Source organism: Pipra filicauda, unplaced genomic scaffold (assembly GCF_003945595.2).
Source record: "Pipra filicauda isolate LSUMZ 115617 unplaced genomic scaffold, ASM394559v2 scaffold964_size44725_pilon, whole genome shotgun sequence".
In the NCBI taxonomy this organism is placed as follows: domain Eukaryota; kingdom Metazoa; phylum Chordata; class Aves; order Passeriformes; family Pipridae; genus Pipra; species Pipra filicauda.
In genome coordinates, this window is record NW_024105158.1 from 23351 (window position 1) to 44708 (window position 21358).

The window sequence follows — 21358 nt, forward strand, 5'->3', positions numbered from 1 at the left end:
CCTTGTCCTTTCTTCCCCCTCAGGACCCCCCCGTCCTTCCTCTGGGACCCCCTTTCCTTACCCCGGGACCCCCGTCCCTCCCCCTGGGACCCCTGACCTTCATTTCTCCCAGGACCTCCCGTCCTTCTCTGTGACCCCGTCCTTCCCTCCAGAGCCCCTGTCCTTCCCTCCAGACTCCCTGTCCTTCCCCGGCCCCCCGTCCTTCCCTCCAGAGCCCCTGTCCTTCCCCGGCCCCCCTGTCCTTCCCTCCAGACCCCCTGTCCTTCCCCAGACCCCCTGTCCTTCTCCACGACCCCCAGTCCGTCCCTAACCCCTCTGTCCTTCCCCACGACCCCCTGTCCTTTTCCAGGCCCCTTGTTCTTCTCCAGCCCCCCCGTGCTCCCCCCGTCCCCCCTCCCCGGTCCCCGCTGTCCCCCCCGGGGCGGCTCTGGCTCTTTAAGGGCGCTGCCCGGGCTCGGTCCCCGCCGTCGGGGCGAAGTCCGCGGGCTCAGTCGCGGCGGCGGGGCCGGGGATGCAGCTCCCGGCGGGGCCGGGCGCCCTGGCCGCCCCCCTGCTCTCCATCCCCGTGGCCTTCGGCATCGCCGGCGCCACCGCCCTGGCGGAGTGAGTGCGGACCCTCGGGGACCCCCGGGCTCGGGGGGTTTTGGGGTCCCGCTCGGGGAGGGGTGACGGGACCAGTCCGGGAGCGGGGGGAGAGTCCGGGCTGGCCCGGGACACGGCTCCGTGCGGGGCTGGTGGGATCCAATCCCGCCCGGGACAGGGGGCCCGTCCCGGGGTCCCACCCGGACCTGGAGAACAGGGAGCGTGTCCTGGGCGGGGGGCTGGGGCTGTCCCGGGACAGGGAATCCAGGGAATCCATCCCGGATCGCGGGGTCCACCCCGGACAGGGGGCTGGGCCTGCCCGAGATCTGGGGGGTCCTGTCTGGGACAGGGGGCTGGATCGGGGCTGGATCTGTCCCGGGTCGGGGCTCAGTCCCGGGGGGATTTCCCGGCGTGTTCCGTGGCTGCCTCGCTGCCTTTCCAACCCCGCTGGGGCTGGTCGGGCCCAGCGGGGCTCTTTGGGGAGCAGAACGGGGCTCCTCGCCCCTCAGACCCCCTGGAATTGGGGTGATCCCGGCTCTGGAGACCCCTCCCCACCCCGTTCCCCTCCCGGAGCGTCCCCGCTGACGCGTCCCGGCGTGGCCGATGTCACCCCCCGCACCCTCCCGGTCACCGCCGCTGTCACAACAACCCAGAACGGCCCCGCTTTCGGTTTTCCTGCCCAGCGACACCCCCGTGAGCCCGGCCGGGCATCCAGGGCGTATGGAACCGGCTCCCTGGGGATCCAGGAGCTCCACCATCCCTTCCTCACCCACTTTATTCCTTTCCCGTGCGAATTCTGACTGGTTCATTCTCCTCTAATTTCCAGTCCCAGCCGCCGGGACCCTCCAGCTCAGGGCTTTCCCCTTGTGTTCCTTCATCCCCTTCTCCCCTTTCCGTCCTTCCCTTCCCACCAGACCCCTTCACCCTCCTTTTCCCATTCCTTAGATATTTATTTCCACCAGCAGGAAGAGCTTTTAACCCAACTCCTCACCACAGAGCCGGGGGCTCTCCTGGTCACCCTCTAAAGCTCTCCCCGTGTTCATTCCCAACCTTTTCCATCTCCTCCCATCCCTGCTGCAGCCCAGATCTCCGGGATCCATCCCTGGGCATCCTGCAGCTGGAGGAGCCCCCGTGCCGTGAATTAATCATTCCGTGGGAGTAATTAGTTGTGTAGTAATTAATTAGACAGCGGCAATAATGCACCGGGGCGGCGACACTTCGGTGATTTCATTGGTTTGGGGGTTTTTTTCCCAAGAGCATCTGGGCTGGTTTGGGTGTTTCAGGAAGGTTTGGATGGGGTTTTTTTGGGGGGGACACACACTCAGCCCTACTCAGCCACTGTCCCAATTCCTGGCTCTGGGAGAGCAATTCCAGCTGCCCAGGATGGTTTTCCCTACAACTTCTTCGCTCTCTCAGGACACTTTTTCAGTCTCTCTCTCCTTGATTTTGGTTTATTATTGATTTCCCTGGTCTGGACACAGATTGGAGAGGGGGGGGCCCTGCTGGGGCTGCTCCCTGCCCTGGCACAGGAGCCTTGCCAAGGCAGCCCCTTCCCCACCCCGCTGGAATGTCAGGTTCCTCCCTTCCTTTGGGATTCACCCCCCGGGGGTTGTTTCAGACCCCAGAGGAGCCGTTTTACCCTCTCAGAGTTTGGGACCCCCCTTGGGGTGCGGGGCCTGATCCTGACCCTAAAGATCAGGGGGGTGAGGAGCGTTTCCCGTGGGCAGGGGGGAAATGGGGCTTCACCCCCGGGCTGTGCCTGGTGCTGGACCCCCCCTCTGCTCCACAGCAACCCCCCCCTGCTGGTGCTGACGGTGACCCTGGTGCTCCTCGGCCTCTTCTCCGTCATCCTCCTCGGCGGCGGCGTGAGCCACTTCCAGGACCCCCTGTTCTGTGGTGAGACCCCCCCCCAGGCTGTGGGGTTTGGGATTTGGGATCTGGGGGGAGCCGTGGGCCCCTGGCAGAGCTGCCCTGGCTCCCCCCCCACAGTGTTCGTGGTGTTCTCCTTCGTCTCCGGTGTCGACCTCATCATCGCCCTGGAGGAGGACGGGTTCATCTCCGGCTTCATGGAGCTCTATGTCAGAGAGGTATCACCCCACCCCACCCCACACAACCCCAGCCCACCCCAGCCCCCTGCTTGTGTGGGGCTGGATGGAGCTCTCCCTGCTGGAGCTGCTCCTGCAACACCAGGATCACACACCGGGATCATATACTGGGATCACACACCGGGATCACACACTGGGATCACACACCGGGATCACACACTGGGATCACATACCGGGATCATATACTGGGATCACACACTGGGATCACACACAGGGATCATATACTGGGATCACACACAGGGATCACACACCGGGATCACACACAGGGATCACACACAGGGATCACACACAGGGATCACACACCAGGATCATATACTGGGATCACACACTGGGATCATACACTGGGATCACACACTGGGATCATACACTGGGATCACACACAGGGATCATATACTGGGATCACACACCGGGATCACACACTGGGATCACACACACCGGGATCACACACAGGGATCACACACCAGGATCACACACCGGGATCACACACTGGGATCATATACTGGGATCACACACTGGGATCACACACAGGGATCACACACTGGGATCACACACCGGGATCACACACTGGGATCACACACAGGGATCACACACAGGGATCACACACTGGGATCACACACAGGGATCACACACAGGGATCACACACAGGGATCACACACAGGGATCACACACCAGGATCACACACTGGGATCACACACCGGGATCACACACTGGGATCACACACTGGGATCACACACAGGGATCACACACTGGGATCACACACCGGGATCACACACTGGGATCACACACTGGGATCCCACCCGGAGCAGCCCCAGCTCCCGTGGGGTGCCCTGAGGAGGGGGTGGGAAGGCAGCTGCCCCCTCCCTGCCTGACCCAGTCCCTCCCCACGGGCAGGGCGAGCCCTACCTGCGCACGGCCCACGGGATCATGATCTGTTACTGGGATGGCGTCGTCCACTACGGGCTCTACCTCACCATGGTCATGGCCATCGGCCACAGGTGAGCGGGGATCCGGGGGCTGGAGGGGTTTGGGGGGCTTGGAGCATCCCAAACTCCATGGGGAGGGAGCTCTGAGCCTGGCAGAGGTGCCAGAGGAGCTCACGAGGGTTGGAGGATCCCAAACTCCATAGGGAAGGAGCTCTGAGCCTGGCAGAGGTGCCTGAGGAGCTCAGGGGGTTGGAGCATCCCAAATTCCATGGGGAGGGAGCTCTGAGCCTGGCAGAGGTGCCTGAGGAGCTCAGGGGGTTGGAGCATCCCAAATTCCATGGGGAGGGAGCTCCGAGGTGCCTGTTCCCGGTGTCTCTGCAGGAAGAACTACAGGAACCTGGGGCTCTTCTGGCTGGGCTCGCTGCTGATGAGCGTCGTGGTCTTCCTGCTGGGGAACATGATCGGTACGGGGGGGAGGAGGGGGCTCCGTCCCCACCGCCCGTGTCCGGCGGGTTTGCTGCTCCCCGCGGGCACAGGAGGGAGGTGCCGGCGCTTCCTCCGTGTCCATCCCGCGCCCTCCTCCCCCAGGGAAATACAGCTCCGAGCTCAGCCCCTCCTTCCTGCTCAACCTGCCCTACATCCTCCTCCTCCTCTGGGCCGGGGCGAGGCTGTTCCAGCAGCCCAGGGAGCCGCTGCTCCTCAGCCCCGAGAAGGTGAGTTGGGGCTCCGGGGGGGCTGCCCCGGGAGCCCGGTGCCCGTCCCGGGGCTGGGCCGGGGGGTGCAGAGCCCAACCCGGGGCGTTTCCCCTCTGGCAGGTGGCGGAGGAGCAGCGCAAACCCCTGTACCGGCGGCCCCAGGACGCGGCCCTGGTGCTGGTGCTGCTGCTCATGGCCTCGTTCACCTTCTTCAGGGGGATGGTGAGCGCTGGGACCCCGCACGGGGGGGTGGGGGGGGCGGGGGGGGGGGGCTTGGGGAAGGTTCATCCGCCCCCCACCCGCCTCCCCTCCTCTCTCCACCCCCCAGGTGGTTCTGGACTGTCCTGCCGACTCGTGCTTCGAGTACATCTACCAGCACGAGCCGTACCTGCGCGACCCCGTCGCCTACCCCAAAGTGCAGGTGAGTGTCGGGGGGGGTCCAGCTGGGGCCGGAGACCCCCCCCCGGCGGCACCAGGGACGGGGTGACCTTCTCTCTGTCCCTCCCCAGATGCTGATCTACATGTTCTACGCCCTCCCCTTCTTCCTGCTCTGCATCTACGGGCTGGTGCTGCCCGGCTGCTCCTGGCTGCCCGACTGGAGCCTGGTGTTTGCCGGGGCCGTGGCACAGGTGAGGCCGTCCCGGCGCCCGGGGGGGCAACGCTGGGACCCCCAGGGCTGGGTTTTGGTCCCAACCAGGGGCAGGGACTTGGGGCTGAGCTCGGGGGCTCAGCTCTGCACCCGCACGTGGAGCAGCAGCTCTGCCGCTGCCTGGTAATTGCTTTGGCCCCGGTGGATTTTACCGGGCCCGGGGATTCGCTGGCCAGAAATAGGCTGGGGCAGGGCTATAATAGGATGTGCCGCCCGTGCTGCTGCCGCCACACACCCTTTGGGGCCGGGCGGGCCGCACAAGACCCTCCCCCTCCCCAGTGCCACCCCTTCCCTGTGTCCCCAGGCTCAGTTCTCCCACCTGGGCTCGTCGCTGCACGCCCGGACCCCCTTCCCCTACCAGACCCCCGACGACGTCCTGTGGAGCTTCCTCCTCTCCAACATCCTCTACGCGCTGGGCCCGCAGCTCCTGGTGCTCCGCTGCCTGCGCTGCCCCGCCTTCTTCCTGCCCCCCGCTCCTGCCGGCCTGCTCCGGGCAAAGAAACACCAGTGACGGGGCCTGCCCGGCCCGGGGGGCTGCTCTGCCCACCCTGGGGGCTGCTGTGCCCACCCTGGGGGCTGCTGTGCCCACCTTGGGAACTGCTGTGCCCACCTTGGGAACTGCTGTCCCCACCCTGGGGGCTGCTGTGCCCACCCTGGGGGCTGCTCTGCCCGGTGCCCCCATCCTGCTCGAGGAGCCACAGAGCAGTGGGACCCAGAGATGTCCCAGAGGGGCTGCCAGAGGTGTCCCCAGGGGTGCTCTGCTGGTCCCCCGGTGTCCCCAAAGGCTGTGGGGACCTCCGGATGCTCTACAGGGACGTTGTGGCTGCAGCCACAGCCCTGCCCGTGCCCAGGGGGGTCTCACTGGTGGGGGTCTCCCCTCCCGGCGGGTCCCGGGGGTCCGTGGGTGCCCTGTCCCACCCTGGCCACGCCGGGAATACTCGGGAGGGGGGGCAGTGCCAGGAAAACACTGTTTACAAAATAAAGGAGCCAAGGGTCGTTCCGGAGCCTTGTCCCTGCCGTGCCCGGGGATGTCCCTCCGTGCCAGCGGTGGGAGCACAGGGATGGGACCCCCCCGGGCACCCGCAGGGATGAAGAGCCCCATGACCACTCCCCTGCGGCCCTTTGGGGTGGGGCCGGGGGGTCCCCCTGTGTGCCCGCGGGGGGGTGCGGTGGGCACGCGGGTGTGGGGGGGGTTGTAGGAGGGTTTGTGAGGGTGGGCTGGGGGCGCACGGGTGGGCGGTGGGCACACGGGTGGGCGGTGGGCACACGCTGCCCTTGCCGTGCCCGCGGCGGGGGATTTCGCCGACAAAACTCCCCGTGCCCCGCGCGTCCCCCGGGGGTCCCGGCAGCACCGGGGGGTCCCGGGGATGGGGAGAAGGCGGGCGGGCCGGTGACCTTGGCGAGCGGCCGACCCTGCGCAGCGCCGGGAGAGCCGGGGCAGGGCCGGGCCGAGCTCCCGGTGCCGCCCCCTCCCTGCGCGGAGCCGCACCGGCGGCACCGGCGGCACCGTCGCGCTGCTGCGGGCGGGCCCCTCCCGCCGCCGGCACCGGGGACACGGTGAGTGCGGGGCTGCGGCGGCTCCGCTCGCTGCGGGGCGGGCGCGGGGCGCCGGGACGGGACCCCCCCGGTGCCGGTACCGGTTTCCCGCCCCCCCCTCCCCGCGCTGCGCTGCCCGGGCACCGGAGTCCCGCAGCCCCGGGGCCGCCGCCGCAGTGTCCCGCACTGCAACACCGCGCCGGGCCCGCGGCCGCGGGCGGGCACAGCCGGGGCTGCCGCATCCCCCCGCCCCGCCCGGGCACCGCGACCCCCCGGAGGGGCTGCGCATCCCCCCCCTGCCCCCGCACTCGGCACCGGGACCCCCGGGAGGGGCTGCCCTGCTCTCACTGCCCCCGGCACGGGGTACCGGAGCCTCCCGAGGGTCTGCCCCGTTCTTTCTGCCCCCGGAGGGAACACCGGAATCCTCGAAGGGGACTTTCCCGCTCCCCCTGCCCCGGCCGGGCACCGGGACCCCCGGGGGGGCTGCTCCGCTCCACAACCCCGCGGACCGACCGGGGCTGCCCCGCTCCCCCTTACCCTGCACTTGGCACCGGGACTACCGGGAGGGGCTGCCCCGCTCCCCCTGCCCCCCGCTCGGGCATCGGGACCTCCGGGGGGGGGGGGACACACACGCTCCTCTCCTTATGCCCCCAGACAGAGCAGCGAGACCCCCGGGGGGGTCTGTTCCGCTTCCCGTGCTCCCGGAGCGGGCACCAGGACCCCCGGGGATGCCCCGCTCCCTCTTCCCCCGGACTTGGCACCGGGACCACCGGGACGGGCCGCCCCTCTCCCGCTGCCCCGACCAGGCACCGGCGCTCCCGGGGGGCTGCCCCGCTCCCCCCACCCCACATCCAGCTCCCGGCGCCCCTTCCCCACCCTCCCCTGCGATTGGGGGGGGCTCATTCCCTCGGTGAGGGGGGACGCGGAGCCAGGTTGGGATCTGGGGCACCCCCCGAACGCGGGGCTCGGGGTCGCAGCCCCCGAGGATCAGGAGGCCGTGCCCCGGGAAGGGGGGGGGGCGCAGCCGGGGGTCTCGGGGGGCTCCGGCCGCCGCCGCAGCCGCTCCAGCCCCATCAGTTCGGTTTCCTGATGTGCCGGCGCTGCCATAAATAACTCAGGAGAAGCGGCCCGGCGCGCCTGCCATGAAATATTCATCGCGGCTGTAACCGAGCGGGGCAAGCCGAGTTCAGCGCCGGGGGCACGGGGGTCCCTGGGGCCGGGGGGGGCGACGAGGGGAGGCAACGAGAGCCCCAGCGCTGCCGGTGCCCCCCCTCCGCTCGGGGCGGGTCAGGGGGTGGTGGTGGGTGATGGCACCCGGGGGGGGCGGGTCGGGGACCGGCGTTGCTGCTGGGGGGGCTGCCGAGGCCGGGGGTCGGGCAGAGCGGGGTCTCCTCCCGGGGGGCGGCTGGAGGGGGTGCTGAGGGCTCTGCTGTACCCCCCCAGATGCGTCCCCAAAGCCCCTGGGCCGCCGGCCCGGCAGCTCTGCTGCTCCTCGCGGGAATCCTCGGCTCCGAGGCGCTGCAGAGCCCCCGGGGGAGGAAGAAGGTGGTTCATGTCATGGGTGAGTGGGGAGGGGCGTCCCGGGGTGGGATGGGGTGGGATGGGATGGGGTGGGATGGGATGGGGTGGGTTAGGATTAGGGTTAGAGTGGTGACAGGGACAGGGCCAGTCCTGAGCTGGATGTCCCTTGTCCTGATCTGAGCGTCCCTTGTCCTGATCTGGGTGTCCCTTGCAGAGGGTGACAGGGCCAGTCCTGAGTGGGGCGTCCCTTGCAGAGGGTGACAGGACTAGTCCTGACCCGGGTGTCCCTTGCAGAGGGTGACAGGGCCAGCCCTGATCTGGGTGTCCCTTGTCTTGAGCTGGGATTCCCTTGCAGAGGGTGACAGGGCCAGCCCCGAGCAGGGTGTCCCTTGTCCTGACCCAGGTGTCCCTTGCAGAGGGTGACAGGGCCATCCCTGACCCGGGTGTCCCTTGCAGAGGGTGACAGGGTCAGTCCCGATCTGGGTGTCCCTTGCAGAGGGTGACAGGGCCATCCCTGACCCGGGTGTCCCTTGCAGAGGGTGACAGGGCCATCCCTGACCCGGGTGTCCCTTGCAGAGGGTGACAGCGGGGCCGTGGTGGTGCAGACGGCCCCGGGCAAGGTGGTGACTCACCGGGGCGGGACCATCATCCTGCCCTGCCGCTACCACTACGACGTGTCCGCGCACGACCCGGCCGAGATCCGCCTCAAGTGGACCAAAGTGACGGAGCCCATGGCGTTCGTGGACGTGTTCGTGGCGCTGGGCGAGGCCCGGCGGGCGTTCGGGCCCTACCGCGGGCGCACGGCCCTGCAGGAGGACGGGGCGGGCGACGCCTCCCTCATCATCCGCAACGTGACCCTGCAGGACTACGGGCGCTACGAGTGCGAGGTCACCAACGAGCTCGAGGACGACACCGGCGTGGTCAAGCTGGACCTCGAAGGTACCGGCATAGGGGATGCTCCCGGGGGTTTGGGGAAGGGCTGGACGACACCGGGTGTAAAACCCGATGGCCAAAATGCCCCGAAAGGACCCCCCGAGGCTCTTTTTTGAGCGTCAGAAAGCAAAAGCCACTCGTTTGTTTGTTTATTTATTTATTTATTTGTTTGTTTGTTCCTGCTGTCCTGGGTGCGTGGGGATCGTTCCCAAAGTGCCCCACGCCGAGGTGCAGAGGTGCTCGTGGTGGTTTTGTGCCCCACGCAGGCCCCCCCCCCAAAAAAATGACAGGCAGGGGAAGTTCAGGAAAGTTTGATCCAAAAAGTCGGGAACGCCGGACTTCGAGAGGAAAAGCTGCCACCCCTCCTGTTCCCTGAGAAACACCCCCCTCCTGTGTGGGCTTTTATCTTCCCTGCCCTCCCCTCCCAGGCCCTCTCCCAAGGCCCGCAGCCGGTGGGAGTTTCTCTCTCCTCGTACCTGTGACTTCCCTCTGGAATGCACGAGGAGAAATCACCCGGATTATCCGCATTAACCCCGGGCAAGGCGCTTCTCCCGGGGCGGGACAGCATTCCCGGGAGGGACGAGCCCCATCCCCTGGCCACGAAATCCCCCGGGAGGGATCTCCCCCCTCCTCCCCCCCCGGCGCGGGATGATTGGGATGCGGTTCCCGGTGCCCGCGTCCCTTTCTCCCCGGGGCCGGGCGCTTTTCCCGGCGCGTGCCGGTGCTTTATTGCCGCCGTTCTTGGCTTTCACTGTTGCTCCGGGTTTATGGGATGGCAGCTCGTAAACCCCGAGGGCAGGCGGCAGCTCCGGGGCTCGTAAAGCACCCGGCTGGGAGGGATGAGGGGCTGGGAGCGGCTCCGGGGCTCGTAAAGCACCCGGCTGGGGGGGATGAGGGGCTGGGAGCAGCTCCGGGGCTCGTAAAGCACCCGGCTGGGAGGGATGAGGGGCTGGGAGCGGCTCCGGGGCTCGTAAAGCACCCGGCTGGGGGGGATGAGGGGCTGGGAGCAGCTCCGAGCCCGCCGGGACGTCGGGAAAGGGGGAAAACCCTTCTTTTTGGGGGCTGCTGCGGGGGTGCAACGGCCTGGCTGGACACCAGTGGTGTCCCCGTTCTCCCGGAGCCTGGGGGTGGAACGGGGATCCCTAAAGCCGCAGCGTGGAGGGTCTGGGGGCTCTCAACCTCCCCCCCGAGCACAGGCAGGGGCAGCTCATCGTGGCCGGGCTTTGCAGCCGTTTGTGGACAAATCTAGGGGGCAAGAAAAAAAAAAAAAAAAAAAAAAAAAAAGGGAAAAAAGCAGCGAGGTTTGAGAACCGTTGGATCACGAGACACGGAGTAAAAACTGAGCCTGAAAACGGCTTTTTCAGAAGGTGATGTTAAAAACTTTCAGTGAAAGCAAACCGAACCGCAGCCACCCCGACCCGGGGGCTGTGCCGACCCCAGGGTTCAGGCAGGGGAGAACCTCCCGCCCCCAATTCCTCCTCCCACCCCTCCTCTCCCCCCTCCAGGCGTCATCTTCCCGTACCACCCTCGCCTGGGCCGCTACACCCTCAACTTCCACGAGGCTCAGCAGGCGTGCCTGGAGCAGGACGGCATCCTGGCGTCCCACGACCAGCTGCACCAGGCCTGGCTGGAGGGCATGGACTGGTGCAACGCGGGCTGGCTGGAGGACGGCTCGGTGCAATACCCCATCTCCCGGCCGCGGGAGGAGTGCGGCCGCAAGGACACGCCCGTGGGCGTGCGGAACTACGGCTACCGGCACAAGGAGAGCGAGCACTACGACGCCTTCTGCTTCACCTCCAACCTCAACGGTACCCGCGGAGGGGCCGCCGAGCCCCGCCCGGGACGAGGGGAGGGCTGGGGGGGAGGTTGCCATGGCGACCCGGGAGGATGCTCCGCCCTGGGAAGGGGGGAGGTGGCCGCGCGTCCCTTCCCTGGATCCCTCCCTTCCCTGGGTCCCTCCCTTCCCTGGGTCCCTCCCTTCCCTGGTTCAGTGGTGGGGACCCCCCCTTCCCCCCAGCAGGGACCAGCCTCCACCCTTGTTGGTCCTGGGGCTGGAACACCCGGTTTTAGCAACACCCTCTCTCTTTTTTTAGCAAAAAATTCTCTTTTTTTTTTAGCAAAACCCTCTCTTTTTTTAGCAAAACCCTCTCTTTTTTTAGCAAAAACCTCTCTTTTTTTAGCAAAAACCTCTCCTTTTTAGCAAAACCTCTCTGGTTTTCAGCAAAAACCTTTCGTTTTTAACTAAAACTTCTCTTTTTTTTTTTGCCCACCCCTCCTTTTTTTTTTTTTTAGCACAAACTTCTCTCTTTTTTCTTTTTTTTTTTTTTTTTTTTTTTTGGCAAAAAACCCCTCTGGTTTTTTGTTTGTTTTTTTTTTTTTTAGCCAAGCCATCTCTGCCAGGCAGGAGCAGGGCACGGAGGTAATTGCAGCAGCAGCGGGCCCCGGGTGATGGATGAGGCCGGGCCCACGCAAGACAGATGGAGCCGGGAGGGCTCCCGGGCTCTGTAAATTCCTCCTGCCTGGCAGGGGGGGCCGGCGGGGGCCCTGCTGATGTTTATTTAGTGGTGGCAGGTGGGATAAATAGCTGGTGACACCGGCACGAGGAGCTGGCACTGCCCTCACAGCCCTAAATCTGCCCACGCTGTGGGTCCCCAGAGCCCACCCAGCCCCTCACCTCCTCCTGCCCCCCAAAATGTGTTGGGGGGGGGCCACAGGGCTTGTATCACGTGTTTTTTTCAGCCCCCCTCAAAAAAATGGACTGGGGGGAGTCCACAGGATTGCACCACCCTTCCTTCAGCCCCCCCAAAATGTGGTGGGGGGAACCCTCCAGGGCTGGCATCACTCGCCTCCTCCAGCCCCCCAAATGTGCTGGGGGGGGTCCACCAGACAGGTACCACCCACCCTCCACCTCCAACCCCCCCAAAAATGCATTGGGGTTGGTCCATGGGGTTTGTGCCACTCACCACCTCCAGCACCCCCAAAAATGCACTGAAGGGGCTCCAAAAATGCATTGAGGGGGCTCCAAAAATGCATTGAGGGGGCTCCACAGGGTTCGTGCCCCTCACCACCTCCAGCCCCTCAAAAATGCACCGAGGGGGCTCCAAAAATGCATTGAGGGGGCTCCACTAGGTTTGTGCCACTCACCACCTCCAGCCCCCCAAAAATGCACTGAAGGGGCTCCAAAAATGCACTGAAGGGGCTCCAAAAATGCACTGAAGGGGCTCCATTGGGTTTGTGCCACTCACTACCTCCAACCCCCCCAAAAATGCATTGGGGTTGGTCCACAGGGTTCGTGCCCCTCACCACCTCCAACACCCTCAAAAAATGCACCGAGGGGGCTCCAAAAACGCATTGAAGGGGGCTCCAAAAATGCACCGAGGGGGCTCCCCATGGCTTGTCCCCCTCGCCCCACCCCACCCCACCGATCCCACAGGGATGCTCCAGCACTGACCTCCCCCCCCCCCTCCCCGCTTTGTGCCCCTCCCCAGGCAAAGTTTACTTCCTGAAGACGTTCCGCAAGCTGAGCTACCCGGAGGCGGTGCAGGCCTGCAAGAACAACGGCGCGGCCGTGGCCAAGGTGGGGCAGCTGTACGCGGCCTGGAAGCTGCAGCTGCTGGACCGCTGCGAGGCGGGCTGGCTGGAGGACGGCAGCATCCGCTACCCCATCGTCAACCCCCGCGCCCGCTGCGGCGGCCGCGAGCCCGGCGTGCGCAACCTGGGCTTCCCCGACAAGAAGTACAAGCTCTTCGGCGTCTACTGCTTCAAAAAGGCCGGGGATGCGCCCCCGGAGAAGGCGGCGGCGGGCGGGGGGGGGACACACCCCAACCGCGTGTGAGGGAGCGTCTCCTCAGGTTTGGCCGGGGAACGCGGCCCCCCCCAAAAAAAAAACCGCGCCTGGGTGTTTGTCGCCGGGCTCCCCGGGGGTCGCGGCGGAGCTGCGGGCAGCCCCCGCCTCGGGCCGGAGCCCGGTGGCGCTCGAGGGGGGGAAAACTTGAGGCGGCGGGAGGGGAAGGACTTTGGGAGCGCTGCCCCCGGGCCCGGGGCTGGCTCCCCGCGCTCCCCGCTCGTCGCAGCTCTTGCTTCTCGACCTGCCTGTTGCATGTGCTAAAGGCCCATCAGAGCCTCCATCCTCACCCCCCCACAGCGCTGATACCCCCCCGCCCCAACCCCCGGGAGGTGCCGCGGGCCACCGGTGTCACGGCACCGTCAGGTCTCTGCAGGGGACTGACCTGCCGCGGGCTCCCCAAAACGCCTCTTTGGCGCTGGGCAAGGACTGGGGGCACTGGGCAGCCCGGGGGGGGGCACTGGGCAGCCTGGGAGGGGGCACCCACAGCCCCTCCAGCCCTCGCCGGGGCCGGGGCAGCTCCTTCGCTTGGCTTCGTGCGGATGAAGTGGGAGGGGCTGGGTGGGCACCGCCCCCCGCGCCCACCCCGCCGGGCACCCCCCGAGGCTTTTGGCAGCCCTGGGCACCCCCCCGAGGCTTTTGGCAGCCCCGAACGTAGATGAAATAAAAGCTTCGGCCGCTTTGGAGAGCTGAGCCGGGCTCTGGTGTGTCCTTCGCCGGTGCCGCCCCCGAGGGGCGTCTCGGGGACCCCGGCGCTGCTCGGCCTCACCTTCCCTCCCTGTTCCCAGCACGTTCAGAGCATCCCAACAGCATCCTGCTTGGATTTGTTGGGACCAGATCCAAGGGAGCAGCCCAGGAGCCACCGTGGGGGGTGGCAGGACACGGATGGGGACCAGGGTCCCCCAGAGGGGCTGGGGGCTTCCTCCCCACCCCGGCCCAGCTGAGCACGGCCCATCCATCGCCTTCACCAGCTGATGGAAACAAAGAGCTGCTGGGATGTGACAGCCCTGGCAGGGCACAGCAGGGTGGGTGACGGGCAGTGGGGTGCAGGGAGGACCCCAATAAATCCATCAGCGTCTCCCCAGCTCGAGGGGGGTCCGTGGCCACGCTGGGGACACACGTGGCAGCCACCACCGGGGTGACTCGTGGGGAGCACCAGCAGCCCCGGGAGAGGGGTTGGGTTTGCTGCGAGTTAAGTCCATGTGGTGAAAGGAGGTGGCAAAAAGGACACGGGGGGACCTTCTTGGGGGGACCTTCTTGGGGGTGCCCACAGCCCCCGGGAGGGCACCAGGCTCGGGGAACTCGCTCAACTGTTAAAAAAATTTATTAAAATGTCCAGCAGTACAGAAAGGCAGAGTCAGAAACGGGGGGGGAAGGGGGGGTCGGGGCTGGGGAGGGGGGTCAGGACACGGCAGTCACGTCGCAAACAGCAGAGATCAGAAAGCGCCGTACACACACACACACACACACGCCACTCCAACGGGACCGGGACAGCGGGAACGGGGCAGCAGCAACCAACCGGCCCCAGAGCGGGCGCGGGGCGGGACCACGGCCCTGGTGGCACCTGGTGGCACTTGGTGGCACCGTGTCCCCACCCCGCGGGCAGGACCGGGGTGCCGGGGAAGGAAAAGGGGGGAGGCTGCTAAAAAAACCAGAGCCACCCGAGTGGACGGCCGGGGTGGGACACGGGGGGGCTGCCTGGGTAACCCCCACTTTGGGGACGGGGCCAGAGCCCAGCCGGGGGTGGGGGGGGGTCCCTGTGCGGGGCTGGGGGCTCGACCCCGGGCCGGGGGGGGGCTGAGCGTGGGGCATGCAGGGAGGGCTGGGGACGCACACGCAGCCGCCCCCTCCGGATCCTATTCCCTACGGGGCCGGGCATCCTAAGGAGCTAAAGCCAAAAGGGGGTTATAAAAGAGAGGGAGGGGGGGGGCGAGGGAAGGGGGTGGGAGAGGGGGGCGGGAAACGTCACCACACCCCGCGGGGGACCCTTGTGCTCGGCGGCCCCCCGGCTCTAGAAGTAGTGCCCCTCCTGCATCCAGTCCAGCCGGAGGTGCTTGCGGTGTTTTCGCCGCTCCTTGCGGGGTTTGTGGTGGTGGTGCTGGTGGTGGGGGTGGCTGTGCCGGTGCCGGCGGTGCCGCCGCGCTCGGTGCGACCGCCTGGCTAACGGGGGGGAAAGGGGGGGCAACCGGGGGAAGGGGGGTCAGGAACGGGCACCCACATCCCCCCCCCCCCGGGACCACCCCCTGCCCGCCCCGCCCCGCCCCGTCCCCACTAACGTTTTGTGCAGAGGATTTTGGGCCGGTCCCACTTGCCGGTGCTGTGGCACTTGATGGTGGGCACGTGGCGCTGGGTGAAGCCCTCCTGGCACTGGTAGCGCACGCTGGAGTGGATGTTGTACTTCTCCTTCCTCTTCCCCACCGGGAAGGCGTTGGCCACCTCCGGGGGGGGCCCACACAGCACTGGGGGGGGGGACACGCAGAGCCCTGTCACCCCCCTGTTGCTGGGAGGGGACAAGGGGACACTGCCACTGTCACTGGTTCTCTCCAGGAGCCCCCCATTCCCAGGAGGGGACAAGGGGACACTGCCACTGTCACCGGTTCTCTCCAGGAGCCCCCCATTCCCAGGAGGGGACAAGGGGACACCCTGCCACCAGCGGTGATGGCTTTAGGAGAGGCTCCTCCATCAGGGTGGCCCCGAGGTGTCCCCAGGATTTAATTTGTTAATTAACGGCCCTATTGGGCCGTCATTAACACGCGGGGTGGGGAGGAGCTGGAGGTTAATAAAACTTCCAAGATAAGGGATGGGAACTTAATGGGTTTAATGGTGGCAAATTAAACGAGTTCAAGCGGCGAGGGAGGAATTGATTGGGACAAAGAGAGGAAACACAGAGATTCAGGGGGAACCGCTGGAGAGGTTTGCTGAGGATGAGGAGGTTCCTGGAGAGAGACCGTGGGATGGGAACAGGGATGCTGGGAACTGTGGGGTGGGGGTGCTGCAGGATGGGAATGTTGGGGGCTGCAGGATGGGGATGGGGAGCCCTGTGGGACGGGGACACCAGGGACTGTGGGATGGGGACATCAGGGACTGTGGGATGGGGAGCCCTGTGGGATGTGGGCACCAGGGACCGTGGGACGGGGACACCAGGGACTGTGGGATGGGGACACCAGGGACTGTGGGACCGGGACAGGGGTGCCGGGGGCTGCGGGCTGGGGGTGCCCCAGGGTGAGGGCCCCGGGGCAGGCGGTACCTGTGCCTTTCTTGCAGATGTAGGGCAGGTTGTAGTTGCAGGGCACGTCGTTCCACTTGCCGATCTCGTGGGACACCAGCACCACGCAGTCCTCGCCCCCCGCGAAGAAGTTGTCGGGTTGGTTCTCCCGCCAGTTCTCGTATTGCTGCGGGACCCCAGCGAGGGTGAGACCCCCCCCTGCCCCGCGCCCCGAGCCCCCCCGAGCCCCCCCAAAAGGCCCTCACCAAGCCCGTGTTGTCGGTCCACTGGAAGTCCTGCTCCACGATCCTGTCATTGAGCCCGATCCAGGTGTTCTCGTGCCCAAAACCTGCGGGGAGGGGCACGCCCGGCCCTCAGGGGGGGAGGGGAGGGGCGCCCGGGGGGGCGGGACGGGGTGTGACCCCCCCCACACCCACCGTTGATGAAGCCGTGCTCCTCCGGGGAGTGGATGCTGGTGAGGTGCCCGGAGCGGCGCCGGCAATCCCGCTCCGCGTCCTCCCAGGAGCGCCGGCGGGAGAAGTACCGGTAGCAGTGACCCTGGAACTTGTGCCAGTTGTGGTCACAGCCCTCCGTGTCTGCGGAGGGGACACGGGGACGGTGGGGACAGAGAAGAGGACCAGCGGCACGGGGAGGGACGCGGGGAGTGGCTCCTCATCCCGCGCCCCCTCCCAGCACCCCCAGAGCGGCGGGGGGTGCCCAGCACCCCGCGGGGGTCTCCCCCACCCCATGGTGACCCACCCGGGGGGTTCGTGGGGACACCGGGGGCTGCTCCCCACCTTTCTCGCAGCGGCTGCCGCCGTAACTGGGCAGGCAGAGGCACACGAAGGAGTTCACCTCGTCGATGCAGGTGCCGCCGTTCTGGCAGGGGCTGGACAGGCAGTCGTCGATGTCTGCGGGGACACCGCGGGGGGCTGTGGGCACGGGGAGACCCCCCTGGCACCCCCCCACCACCCACCCCGCCCATCGCCCCCTCCAGTGCCGGCGGTGACCGAGGGTGGGGGATTGGGCAGGACTTGGAGCCGCGGCCCCATTCCCGCGGCTGCTGCTCCGCGCTGGGCTGGGAGAGGGATTGGAATACTCCCGTGTGGGGCAGGGATTGGGATACTCCTGTGTGGGGCAGGGATTGGGATACTCCCGTGTGGGGCAGGGATTGGGATACTCCTGTGCCGGGGCAAGTTTGGGATGCTCCTATTCCGGGGCAGGTTTGGGATGCTCCCGTGCCGGGGGAGGTTTGGGATGCTCCCGTTCCGGGGCAGGTTTGGGATGCTCCCGTTCCGGGGCAGGTTTGGGATGCTCCTGTTCCGGGGCAGGTTTGGGATGCTCCTGTTCCGGGGGAGGTTTGGGATGCTCCCGTTCCGGGGGAGGGCTCAGGACGCCCCGGCTCTCACCGATCTCGCAGTTCTCCCCGGTGAACCCGGGGGCGCAGCTGCAGCCGCAGACGGTGCCGTTGGCGCGGCAGGTCCCGCCGTGCAGGCAGGGGTTGTTCTCGCAGGGGTCCGACGGGGCTGGGAGGGGGGGGAGCAGGAGCCCTGAGCCCGGGCGGGGGGACACAGCGGCCCCCACCCCATCCCCGCTCCCATCCCACCCGCGCCCAGTTGGTGGAAACTCCCCAGTGAGTGAATTGGTTTGGGTAAAAGGAGAGAAAGCTCCCAAACCTCCCCCCCCAAACCCTCCCGGTGGGTCAGCAGGAAGCTCCCGCCTCCCCAGCCCGTCGTCCCTGTGCCCATCAGCCGCGGGGGACAAGGGGACACGCTGCCATCGCGCTCACCGTGCCGGGTGGCGTTGCCGGTGCCCCCCCAGGCCAGCAGCTCCCGCTCCTCCGTTCCCGGCCCCTCGCCGCTCCCGCTGTCGGTGTCCAGCAGCGGGGACCCCCCCGGGCCCCCCAGCTCCGCTGCCATGGAGGGCTCGGAGAGCAGCCCCGCGCCGGGGGACTCGGGGGTCCCCTCCACCCCCGGGTGGGGAGCAGTGGGTGGTGACCAAGGGCCGCGGGTGGCCGAGCCGAGGGGCGCGGGGGGCTCTTCCCTCCTCGCCTCCCCGGAGGAATCCTCCTGGCTGGGGGATGTTGGAGCATCCTCGTGGCTGAGGGGGGCTGAGGAGCCCAGGGGGGGCTGCCGAGGGCCCGGGGGGGGCAGGAGGAGCTGCTCCCCTGCCCCCAGCTCCGGCCCAGCGTGGCCAGTGGGATGGGGGGCTGCGGGGGCGAAGGCCGTGGACCCCTCCTCGGCCGCCGGCTCCAGCACCGCCGCCTCCACCGGCCCCTCGGAGCTGGCCCACGGGGTCCCCGCGGTGGCCGCGGGGCGAGTTGATGGCGAGGGGACGTCCCAACCCGGCGGGGGCGCGGCCGCTTCACTGCTGGGCTCGGCTGCGCCTTTCCCGACATCCCTGGATTCCTCTGGCTGCTCCCGGCCGGGCTCAGCCGGCCCGTGGGGGGCCGTGGGGCTCAGCCCCCCCCGGGCATGAGGAGCAGCCCCCTCGGTGGGGCCGGGGGTGGCCGGGTGACCCGTGGAGGGGCCATCTGGGAGCAGGAAGGTCACCGCCTTCCTCTGCCTCTCCAGCGAGGCGTCCCCCGGGGCCCCGCTGCCGTCACCGTCACCGCGGGGCTGCGGGGCCGGCTCGGGACCCTCGGCCACCAGCGGGGCGGGGGGCAGCGGGGGCCACGCTGGGACAGAGCCACCGTCCTCCTGGGACACGGTGTCCCCGGAGAAGTCCTCGGTGGCCTCGGCGGGCGGCCGGGGGGAGTCCCCGCGGGCGCTGGGGACACGAGGCTGGGCCTCATCCGTGGGGATGTCCCGGCGGCCCAGAGCGTCGTGGGGAGTCACAGAGACAGGCAGGGGTGGGGACGGCACGGGGGGTGTTCCCACAGGCCCCCCAGGACTGCGGGGGCTCCACAATTCCTGCGGGGAATCCCTCGGGGCCGGCGCCTGTGGCGAGGGCGACGCCGGGGCGGGGGCCGGTGCCATCAGCTCTGCAAGAGATGGCACAGCCGTGGGGTCCCCAACCCAGCACAGCCCCCGCCAGAACCCCCCTGGCCGTTCCTGGGTGTCACTTACCGGGGCCGATCTCCTCCTCCAGCGTGTTGGGGGACACGTCGGGGCCCTCCCGCCGCAGGCTCTCGGTGCCGGCTCGGGGGATGTTCCACGGCTCCACCGCGTTGGCCGCAGCTTCCTTCACCTCCAGGGCCAGGACGGGGGCCTGGGTGGCTGTCCCCACTGGGTCCCCAGCCACTGTGGGGTCCCCAGCTGCCACCGTGGGGTCCCCAGCTGCCACCGTGGGGTCCCGGCTCTGCCGCTGGAGTTGGAAGTAGCGTCCGTTCAGCCCAGCGTGGCTCTTCCTCAGGGGGTGGGAGCTGGGGGGGGCTGGGCTGGGGGTCTCTGCTGCCATGCTGGGGACTGTCCCCAGCCCGGGTGGTGCCAGTGATGCTGCGGTGCTGTGCTCCCGGGCTGGGCTTTGGGAAGGTGGCAGGAGGGTGACCGGGGGCTCCTCAGGGTCTTCCTGCACCGGCAGCGCTGGGCTGGCACCGGCCGGATCCCGCCAGGAGCTCTCCAGGGCCTGATCCACCACATTGAGAGCCTCCTCCTCGTGGGGCCACGCCAGCGAGGGGGCCGTGGGGGGTGGCAGGGGTGTCCCACCGTCCATCCCCAGCCCGGGAGCTGTCGGTGCCAGGGCGGCCCCCGGGAGGTCCCCGCGCTGTGCTGTGGCCGCGGGGCTGCTGCTCGCCAGCCTCAGCTGCTCATCCTCCTCCTCTTCCTCCTCCTCCTCCTCCTGGCCTGGCCCCGAGGGCCCTGGCTGTGGCAGGAGCTCGTAGTGGTCGCGGGGGGTGTCCCTGGTGTCCCCCGAGGTGCCCAGCTCCTCGCTGTGCTCCACCAGCACGTTGTCGCTGCCCGGCGGGTCGAGCACGGGCGACACCGGTTCCTCCACATCCCTCTGCCCCGCGGCTGCAGGGACACCACGAGCGTCAGAGGGGCAGGACGGGCATCCGGGTCACGGGGTGGGTCCCGCAGCCCCCCTCGAGTGTCCGTGCCAGGCAGTGCAACCCCCCAGCCAGGGTGACACCCGGGGCTGGGCTCTCTCCCAGCGCCGCTCTCCTCATCCATCCCGTTAATTCCCCAATTAAATAAATATTCATCCTCAGTAATTTTCCTGGCCACGCCCACTGATTCCCAAGGGCATCCCGGTGCTGGTGAGGGGTCGGGGGGGAGCTGGGTGGCACCGTGGCTGGTCCCCCTTACCTTGGTAGCAGTAGGCGTCGAACCTGGAGGCGGCGGGGGGGAACCCGGTGCGGTTGGGGAACTGGTAGAGGGTCCTGACCCCCGGGGCCTCTCCCCCACACTTCCTGCGGGGCACCCTGATGGGGTAGCGGACGCTGCCGTCGGCCAACCAGCCCGGGTCACACTGGTCCAGCCCCTCCCTCCACGCCAGGTACAGCTGCCCCGTGGTGGCCAGCGAGGCCCCCCGGCTCCGGCAGTGCCGCCGGGCCCCCTGCCAGGTGAACCTCCCCGGCACCGTGGCGTAGAACACCGTCCCTGCAGGGGAGAGAGAGACCTTGGGGACACGGGGACAGGAAGCCGTGATGGTCCCCACGGCCCCGAGCCCAGCGATGGCTCCGTCGCTTGGGCGCCGTGGCCACGCTGTGCCAAGGATGGCACGGGGCACTGGCACCGCCCTGGCACCGGCCCTGCAGCCAAACCCCAGCAAGAGAGCCATGGATGGAGATGCCTGTGCTCCCAGCTGTGCCACGGCCATGGAGGGACATCCCTGGGCATCCACCTGTGCTCCTGGCCATGGAGGGACACCCCTGGGCATCCAGCCGTGCTCCTGGCCATGGAGGGACATCCCTGGGCATCCAGCTGTGCTCCCAACCATGCCATGGCCACGGAGGGACAGCCCTGGGCATCCAGCCCTGCTCCTGGCCATGCTGTAGCCGTGGTGGGACACCCCCGGGCCCCCATGCCCACCCCCATCCCTTGCCTCTCAGCTCCCGGGCGTAGCAGTACACGTCGTACTGTTCCTCGGGCTCCCTCCGCCCGTAGCTCCGGACTCCGGGCAGGCTGTTGCGGTCTCCATAGCAACCGGGCCGGGACAGCGTGATGGGATACCTGTGGAGAGGGACAGCGTGATGGGGTGGATACCTGTGGAGAGGGACAGTGTGATGGGATGGATACCTGTGGAGAGGGACAGCGTGATGGGATGGATACCTGTGGAGAGGGGCTGTGTGATGGGATGGATACCTGTGGAGAGGGACAGTGTGATGGGATGGATACCTGTGGAGAGGGACAGTGTGATGGGATGGATACCTGTGGAGAGGGACAGTGTGATGGGATGGATACCTGTGGAGAGGGACAGTGTG

The 21358-nt window shown here is 67.7% G+C and overlaps 3 protein-coding genes across 3 annotated transcripts; 2 read left to right on the forward strand and 1 right to left on the reverse strand.

Moving 5' to 3' along the window:
• Nucleotides 1-511: 511 nt before the first annotated feature.
• On the forward strand, nucleotides 512-5942 carry TM6SF2 (transmembrane 6 superfamily member 2). The gene is made up of 10 exons (XM_027711136.2): nucleotides 512-603; nucleotides 2372-2478; nucleotides 2572-2669; nucleotides 3579-3682; nucleotides 3992-4074; nucleotides 4199-4323; nucleotides 4426-4527; nucleotides 4634-4726; nucleotides 4815-4934; nucleotides 5259-5942. The coding sequence occupies exons 1-10, from the start codon at nucleotides 512-514 to the stop codon at nucleotides 5463-5465; spliced, it is 1131 nt and encodes a 376-aa protein (XP_027566937.1). The 3' UTR covers nucleotides 5466-5942.
• Nucleotides 5943-6413: 471 nt separating this feature from the next.
• Nucleotides 6414-13481, forward strand: HAPLN4 (hyaluronan and proteoglycan link protein 4). The gene is made up of 5 exons (XM_027711137.2): nucleotides 6414-6511; nucleotides 7934-8051; nucleotides 8588-8950; nucleotides 10450-10752; nucleotides 12433-13481. Exons 2-5 carry the CDS (start codon nucleotides 7934-7936, stop codon nucleotides 12777-12779), a joined length of 1131 nt encoding a protein of 376 aa, XP_027566938.1. The 5' UTR covers nucleotides 6414-6511; the 3' UTR covers nucleotides 12780-13481.
• A 613-nt stretch (nucleotides 13482-14094) lies between these two features.
• On the reverse strand, nucleotides 14095-21107 carry NCAN (neurocan; the record flags this gene model as incomplete). The annotated part of the gene is made up of 11 exons (XM_039391437.1): nucleotides 14095-14948; nucleotides 15065-15247; nucleotides 16036-16180; nucleotides 16260-16342; nucleotides 16431-16589; nucleotides 16791-16904; nucleotides 17403-17519; nucleotides 17783-18976; nucleotides 19062-19946; nucleotides 20241-20534; nucleotides 20980-21107. Coding segments are annotated over 11 exons (3451 nt in total), but the record flags the coding sequence as incomplete, so codon positions are not given.
• Nucleotides 21108-21358: the final 251 nt, after the last annotated feature.

Bases quoted from the DNA above. Each gene is read 5' to 3' on its own strand.
- TM6SF2 (XM_027711136.2), top strand. From the start codon at position 512: ATGCAGCTCCCGGCGGGGCCGGGCGCCCTGGCCGCCCCCCTGCTCTCC. The intron at 604-2,371 runs GTGAGTGCGGAC...TCTGCTCCACAG, and splicing joins GGCGCCACCGCCCTGGCGGA to CAACCCCCCCCTGCTGGTGC. The intron at 2,670-3,578 runs GTATCACCCCAC...CCCCACGGGCAG, and splicing joins TGGAGCTCTATGTCAGAGAG to GGCGAGCCCTACCTGCGCAC.
- HAPLN4 (XM_027711137.2), top strand. From the start codon at position 7,934: ATGCGTCCCCAAAGCCCCTGGGCCGCCGGCCCGGCAGCTCTGCTGCTC. The intron at 8,052-8,587 runs GTGAGTGGGGAG...TGTCCCTTGCAG, and splicing joins GAAGGTGGTTCATGTCATGG to AGGGTGACAGCGGGGCCGTG. The intron at 10,753-12,432 runs GTACCCGCGGAG...GCCCCTCCCCAG, and splicing joins CTTCACCTCCAACCTCAACG to GCAAAGTTTACTTCCTGAAG.